Source organism: Apium graveolens, chromosome 7 (assembly GCF_009905375.1).
Source record: "Apium graveolens cultivar Ventura chromosome 7, ASM990537v1, whole genome shotgun sequence".
NCBI classification, from domain to species: Eukaryota; Viridiplantae; Streptophyta; class Magnoliopsida; order Apiales; family Apiaceae; genus Apium; species Apium graveolens.
The window spans coordinates 208,014,698-208,023,259 of NC_133653.1; the positions used below are offsets into that span (position 1 = coordinate 208,014,698).

At 34.9% G+C, this 8,562-nt stretch overlaps 1 protein-coding gene across 1 annotated transcript; it reads right to left on the reverse strand.

Annotated features, from left to right (window-relative positions):
* On the reverse strand, positions 1 to 573 carry LOC141674420 (uncharacterized). Its single transcript, XM_074481128.1, has one exon. The coding sequence runs from the start codon at positions 571 to 573 to the stop codon at positions 1 to 3; it is 573 nt and encodes a 190-aa protein (XP_074337229.1).
* Between the last annotated feature and the right edge of the window lie 7,989 nt (positions 574 to 8,562).

Here is an 8,562-nt window from a genome sequence, read left to right on the forward strand (position 1 = left end):
TCACTCCCATAATTTCATAGTATGACTTAAAAGTTTAATACCACAAAAATTACTACAATTCTGTGCATCACCCTTATTCTTGTAAATTGGAATAACCATACTAAGCTTCCACTCATGTGGTACCTTACCATTTCGAAAAATAAGATTGAAGAGTTGAGTCAACCACCGCTCACCCTCCTTACCTGAACACCACCATACTTCTATAGGGTTTTCGTCTAGACCAGTGGCTTTACCTTTACCCATATTGCATAATGACAACTCAATTTCTTCACCATTTATTGGTTGTATACTAGAATCGCAATGCGATTGACGAACTGATTCCCACTCAATCTCCTCTCCACTTATACGAGACTCATTAAATAACTGTCTGAAAAAGTGATACCATCTACATTTAATATCATCATCCTTAACTAGCACACGTGCATTTTCATCCTTAATAAATCTGACAAATCCCAAATCTCGTTGTCTCATTTCTCGAGCCTTTGCTAGTTTATAAATTTCATTTTCTCCCTCATTTGTAGGTAGACCTATAATACATTTCTTCATAAGACTTATCATTCGCCTCCACCACATCCCTTTTTGCTAGACGTTTTGCTTCCTTATAGAGAATTTTCTTTGTGTTAAATTCCTCTTGTTCATTGCAGCATATAAGCTCCTTAAAGCATGTTTGTTTAACTTATACTCGAACTTGCACATCCTCATTCCACCACCAAGACTCTTTTTCATCATGAATTTTCCCCGAGGTGATTCCTAACATATATTTAGCCACACCCCTAATTAAAGAAGCCAAATGATTCCATATTTGGTTTACATCATCCCCAACAAAACTTCTTTGTTTCAAACCAATTCTTTCCTTGAAAATCCGTACTATTTCACCCTTTAGATTTTTCCATAAATTACGCGGCGTCGTCTCCTGAATACCTACTGTTATCTTTTTCCTCATAAAAATATCCATTACCAACAAACGATGTTGTGTAGCACACATCTCCTCCGGAATCACTTTATAATCTTTGTAATTTTTGTTGCATCTTCTCGTTAGAAAATAATCTATTTGCGTGCTACAACCTCCACTCTTCAAAGTAATTAAATGAGCATCCCTCTTTTTGAAACAAGAATTAACTATCACTAATTCATGAGCTAATACAAATTCTAAAAGAGTACACCCACCTTCATTCCTTATACCATTTCCAAAACCCCCATGACCCCATGAGTACCAACATATCCATCGGAATGCTCTCCAATATGGCCATTAAAATCACCCCCGATATATAAAATTTGATCCCTAGGTATTGTACTAACTAAATCATCTAAACAATTCCTGAAGAGTTTTTTCTCCTCATCTCCCTAACCAGCATGCGGAGCGTAGGCACCAACAATATTAACAACCACAACTAGTTTAATCATCATCACCCTATCATTAAATCGAATCACCTCCACTACATTATTCCTCAGTTGTGTACTTAACATAATACCAACACCATTCCTATTGGTTACAACACCTGAATACCATAGTTTAAATCCATTGGCTTCCTTTGTCTTATTACCCTTCCACTTAGTCTCTTACATACAAATTACATCAACATGTCTTTTCTTTAATCCATCGACAAGTTCCAAAAATTTCCCATTAAGAGTACCTACATTCAAAGAACCTACCCTAAAGATAGAATCAACGACCTCTCTATTCCTCCATCTACTCTCCAAAACACCGCTACTAGAAGTTGTCATCAATGAAATTACACCACTTACAAGAAAAAACACTAAATAAACACAATAAATGACACATAAAATTAAGAACAATGAATAAATTATAAGATACAATACCGAAAGTGACTGTCGCAAGTCACTAGTTTTTCTTTAGAGATCCACCCAGACAAGATGTATATGATGTATATATCTTCTTAAAAAGTACCCAACAACAATGAAATACCCACAACACCAATTCTTGTATCTCAAATAACACGTAAAATTGAAGAATTTGTGAATGAATCACAGACTGAGAATTTGATGGTGGAACTCGACAGTGCTTCTAAGAGTTTTGATATAGATATAGTGCGGGTACTGTAATTTAATTTCTGTGATGACTTCCCCAGTAGACCACAATAACATGACATAAAATGATAGTGCTAACTGCTCCAATAACTGCTCAGATCACGACTTTAAAGTTCAAACCGTAGAAAACCCAAGAAGAAGTTTCACAAAAAAAAACACAAGAAAAAGCGTATATGTTGAGTTGGAATCAAGGCGGGACAAAGATGTAGTACCGATCATCTAGATGTTCTTGTTTAATACTCCCTCTGTCCCATTGAATTCTATACGTTACTTTTCGGCACACTTTTCAATGCTCATTTAAAAAAATAACTCCACAATATTTTTAAAAAAAAAAATTTCTGAATAAAAGTTTCATGTTTAAACTTTTATTAAAAAAAATTGAAAAAAATATTATCAAACTATATTTTATAGAAGTCTTGAAATACGTGTAAATAGTAAATGTATAGAATCGAACGGGATGAAGGGAGTAGTAAGCAGTTGGTCAAAGAAATGAAAGGGATTCCATTCCCTGTTCGATTAAGCAACTTGTTCTTGAAAGAACTGTTTCAATTCAGGCTGTCGCAACTGGTTGAAATTAGACTAACTCGAGAAGCTTATAAACCGAGTGGATTAATCAATATTTTATCATCTCAACCATTTTTCTACCAAGTTGTGCAAGGTCTAAAATTATGTCATCAGTACTTGAATCTTTAAAATAAGTACAGAGTGTTCATTTGAGTTCTATGAGTTGGATCGGAGAAAATTCAAATGGATACAACTTAACAAAGGTTGTTATTTTTCACTACCAAAAGCATGAAAGATTTATCTTAGATAGTAAACTTTTAGTTCCCTTAACAAGATATATGGCATTCACATTCACAATGTCTTTGATTTTTCTTTGTATACAGATAACTAAACATTTTGGACCGTTTTTAGAATTCTTTTTGGACAAATACTAGATACTCAAAATTAGATTTTAAAATGATTCTAAAATGTCACATGGCATTTTGTGACTGGTCATCTTACAATTAATAAAATATATCCCATGCATTCACATAAATCTCACTCATTAAAATAGTACAAAATGACATATCACCCATACCACATCATTTAAAAACTAATCGAATTTGTTTTTCCCGTTCCTGGTGGTATCAAGACTTTTTTATAATTAATTTTAGGTTCTTAGCACTGCTCCTTCTGATAATGTAGCATTTCTCTTTATTCAGTTCTCTTTTGATACAATATAGTAAGTTCTAAATTTTGTAGTACTTTCCAACTTTTATCAAACTGCTTGATAAGGTATAAGCAACCTTGCTAGGATCCAACCTGGACCTAAAGGGTATCAGACTCAACCGATGGACCAAGGCCCCCCTCTCCCAGGATAATCAAGTGGAGAGACCAGGCCCGGGGCTAACCCATGACCCGGATCATCTCCCAACCCGGATCCAACCCGGGACCTGGATCACCTGCTCACCAGGATCCAGCCCATGACCTGGGTCACCTGCTCACCAGGGTCCAGCCCATGACCTGTGTAAGTCATATATCATAGCCTATTTGTATATTCGAGGATTCAACTCAACTCAAATAAGAATGTAATAAGTAAATAGTGGATCTACCGTCAGAGAGATCTCGCAAAGTAACATCTGTCAGAGGATTCAGAAACAAGGTTCATCTACAGACTTGAGGAGTTAATTCACTGGAAGAAGTTCAAGAAATTGATCAAGCCTCAGTGATATAAATCAAGATCGTGGATTTAATCAAGTGACAGAGATCTCGTCAGAGTATCATTAATTACAAGGATTTAATCTGAAGAAAATCAAAGTGTCAAAGTCAAGACATGAAGAAACGTCACGGAAGTTAGTCACTCATGAACCAGACAGTACATCGAGTGTCAACATTGAAGTGGTGGAATTGATTCATATATTTCAGTGATTTTCAGAAGATATACAAAAGAATAGATGCTGCTCAAGATTAGTATTAATTCTCTATTAATTAATTAAGTCATATAATTTAATTAAGAAAATAAATTATATCTGCAAAAGATTAATTTATTTGATTAATTAAATTAATTGATTAATTAATTCTGAATTAATATTAAGAATTTTCAGAATTTAAATTAGTTTAAAAATCTGTTTTAATTCAACAAGACAACTGATTAGTATGACAATCAGTATGACAATCACTAGTCATACCGAAAGTCATGCTAATTCAAAAAGATTGTCTTACCAGAATTTTTATAGGATTTAAATCTATTTATTTTCAGCAAAAACAATCTGTTTGAACTACTATGACAATCGGTATGACAATTGATTATCATACCAAAAGTCTTGCTAGTTCATTCTGATTGTCTTGCTAGTTCTAATTATTTTCAATCAACAATACAGAACCCGAGAACAAAAGAAAAAGAAGCAGAATAATATTTCATCTTCTCTGCAAAACTTCAAGATCAATTTCTAGATTGTAAAGTTAAATCCAATCAACTAGAAATCTTTATCTTGTTCTTGTGTAACAATCTAGCGGATCAAAATCCCTAGAACTTAATCTCAAATTGCGTTTAGCATTTGATTCTAATTATTACAAAAATAGAAAAAGTTCATGTCGAATTTATTCAAAATTTGTGATAATTAATTTGAGATTAATTCCTTGTAATCGATACAGTTGTTGTAACACCTTTCAAGTTTAATAATATTCTTATTTAACTTGAATTTTGTTTCACATTTTTTATTCCGCATATATTCGATTATTCGGTGCTGTTTGTATTCAACCCCCCCTTCTACAAACACATTGGGACCTAACAATTGGTATCAGAGCCTTCTGATTAACGAACAAATCAAGATCCTAGACTTTTGTGATTTTTCAACTCCTTGAATTTTTATTCATTCAAAAATTCATAATGACTTCACAAAAAGTTGGAACCGTTAAAATTCCACAATTTGATAAAGAAAATTATATTATGTGGAAGAAGAAGATGCTCTTGTTTTTACAAGTGGCAAATCCCAAATATTCAAACTTGTTAAAGAAGGGGATAAAAACTCCGATGGTTATTAAACCGGAGGTGATAGTAGATGATGTTGTGATCACCAAAGCCAGAACCTATCCTAAAGATCCTGAAGATTTTACTCCTGATGAAAAGGAAGAAGCCTCCTCGGATGCCAGCCTTCAATTAATTTTAATTGATTCCCTTTATCCCATGATGAACAGACATGTGATGAACCGTAAAAATTCCAAACACATGTGGGAAACTATTGAGGTGATCAATGAAGGACAGAGGAAGTTAGGGAGAACAAGTTGGAGATCCTAACCTCTGAATATGAACATTTTAAATCAAATCCAGGAGAAGGAATTACTGAAGTGTTTGAGAGGTACAATGCGTTGATCAACAACCTGAACATCAATGGAAAATTTTATTCAATCAGGGAGGTCAACAAAAAGTTCCTTTTAACACTGCCAACTCATCTTGAACATAGAATCACTGCCATTAGAGAAGCTAGAGATCTGAGTGAGATTTCTTTGGACAGGCTCTATGGAGTGTTAAAAACCTATGAGTTGGAGCAGATTCAACAGAAGGAAGTCTACGGGAAGGATAGAATGGTCAGCACATCTACTGCACTTGTAGCTGAAGGTCAACAACAACAGCAATCTCAACAATTGGAGAGAATGATACAGTGTTCCAAGGCTGAGGAAAATATGTTAGTAGCAGAATATGATCCTCCTACTACAAATCAATCAAGTGATGATTTTTATTCCTTGGAAGAGCTGGAGCAATTGGAAGACGAGTCAATGGCCCAAATTGTCAAGAGATTCTCCCATGTCAGATTCAAGAGGAATCCCAAGCTTAAGTACAAGTCCAACTACAACAAATTCCAGAAAGGTGGATCTTCATCCTCTAACACCAACAGTGGTGGATATAAAACATGGATGGTTGATCGGAGCACCATCAGATGCTATAACTGCAATGAGTTGGGACACTTTGCCACAGAATGTAGGAAGCCAAAGCAAGTAAGAAAGAACTCTGAAAGGGCTTATCTGGCAAAGGGAAGAAGCTGGGATGATACTGACAGTGAAGATGAAGAAGAAGAAAATCTTGCTCTTATGGCTATTAATGGAAAAGCTTTATCGTCAAGAATAGAGGTAAAACTTTCTGATGCTGAAATGGTTTATCATCTAAGAGGCAACTTAAATAATGCACGTCGTGATAATGAACTGTTAAGTTTACAGATCAAAGACCTTGAGAAAGAGGTCAATGAATTAAGACTTGTGCATATTAATCAAGACAAATTAAAAGAACAAGTATCTTTTCTAGAGAATAGAGTTGACTGTTACAGAAAACTCGAAACTATTCTCAAAGACAAGATCACCGGTCTTGAGACTAAGGTTAGAGCCTACTTCAATTCTTGTTCGAAGGCTAAAGAGTTCTACAGTAAGAAAGTTGTTAATCAAACATCTGTAATAGGTTATGATTACAATGCTGCTATTGGAGAATTAGGCATAAACTCCCCTCCTCATGTCTGTGCTAAAGGGAGGGAAGTACCACATGTGCTTAAGGGTGTTGATGAACCCCTCTATAAACCATCAATTGCTGAACCATTTGATGCGACCTCTTCTGTTATTCAGGAAGAAATACGTGCTGAAGATCATGCTAATGAGAAGGTTGTTTCCAAGTCAAGTGTGTCGAAAGTTCCAGTCAAAGTTGTGAAAGCAACTGAGACTAACTCAGACACACATGAGTTGGATAACAAAAATGCCATTTCTGCCATGCATAAATTGCCTGCTATTAATCACTCTCATAAAGCATGTGGTGTTTCTAATTGTATGTCTTGTGCCTTTAATATGATATATGCTTATTTTAATGGTAAGCATATTTCTAATGATAAGACTACTCCTCGTCAGCATGTGAATAACAAGAAGCATGATAGGTCTAAGACGCTAGTCCTTCTAAGGCTAGAAAGGAGACATTTGTGCCTAAGCTTAAACAGAAATTTGTTAAGGCTGTTTACAAGGTCAAATGTTCAGTCATTGAGAAAGTTGAGACAATTAAAATTAAAAATGTTGTTTTGCCTGACAAAGGACAGTTCTACAAGAATGCCGGGCCCAACCAAGTTTGGGTTCCGAAGAAGGGTTAATCCATTTGTGTTGCAGGGCATTAAAACAGGTGAAACCGGGAGTGTGGATTCTTGACAGTGGATCATCAAGACATACGACCGGAGATAGAGCCCTGCTATCAAATATGGATTGAGAAAGCTGGCCCCCTGGTTACCTTTGGAGATAACAGCAAAGGTTTATCCGAGGGATATGGCTGTTTGCAAGCTGGTAATGTTATCATTGAACTTGTAACTAGTTTCTATATTTTTGCTATATTTATATAAGTTTTTATTTGTATTTTCTGTAATTGTAAATATTGTATGATATATGAAATTGGATGTTGATATCTTGTTGATAGATATTTGGTATTTAATTCATTGATATTTGTTTTTATTATTATTATTTGTATTGTATTATTTTTTTTATTTTATTTTATTTTTATTTTATTTTAAATTTTATGCAACATAACAATTAGTATCTAAAGTACTTGACAAGTATCGGTCAATGATATGTTGTTAACATTATGTTGCAGATATTTGTAAGCTTTTGACATGAATGAGAATTACTTAGATTTTATCCTAAGTGATCAATGTTTTATCAAAAACTCATTCATATTGAAAAATAAAATCAAACTTCTTTCTACATTAGTGATTTCTTATTTCATGTAAAATCTTTTGAAATCACTATTGTAAATCATTTTCTCTCTATTACCATATGTTCTGTGTTACAGGTTCAGTCTCCAATGACTTTCTTTCATTGACAGTCATGAGGTTGAAAACCCACAACGTCTATCCCAGACTGTAAAGACAAACACAAAAACAGAACCAACCAACACTCTCTTACCACTAAAAAGAAGTATGAGTGAGCGTGAGGGAGATAGTGCCTTAGTGCACCACATAAGGAAGGTTCTGAAGTCAACCCAGTAGCTTTGTCTCCTACATAGATGAGTAGTATTTAAACCGAGACAACTGCTAGCCCCCATATATCTTCTCAAAAAGATGTAATGGCTGAAAAGGCACAAAAACAATTACTAGATTCATTCTCTCAACAGGGTGTATCTATTGAAATTTGCCTGTCGGCCAAGGTATCCGATGTAGTGTCACCACTTCAAATATAAACAATTCTTGATGCACAAGGAAATGTTACACACACAAAGGATGAGTTGACGGAAACAGGAGTTTCGATCATTTTAAGGTCAGATTCGATTGTTCAAGGTTCGTTAATGGACCAATTGCCTTTACAAGTGTTAGGAGAGGATACTGATCCAAAAGCCATATGTCAGTGGTCAGTGTCTACCTCCCCAGGCTTAAATCCCCTGGATGCATCTGCGGATAGTGGATCTGACATAGGCGTAGATCGGCAACTTGTTGACAATGATTCATATATTACCTGATGAGTCACAAGGAAATGTCTTCACAGACATTAGAAGGGAACTTTGATCTTTATGCTAAA

Excerpts from the sequence above, each read along its gene's own strand:
- LOC141674420 (XM_074481128.1), bottom strand. The coding sequence starts at position 573 with ATGTGGTGGAGGCGAATGATAAGTCTTATGAAGAAATGTATTATAGGT.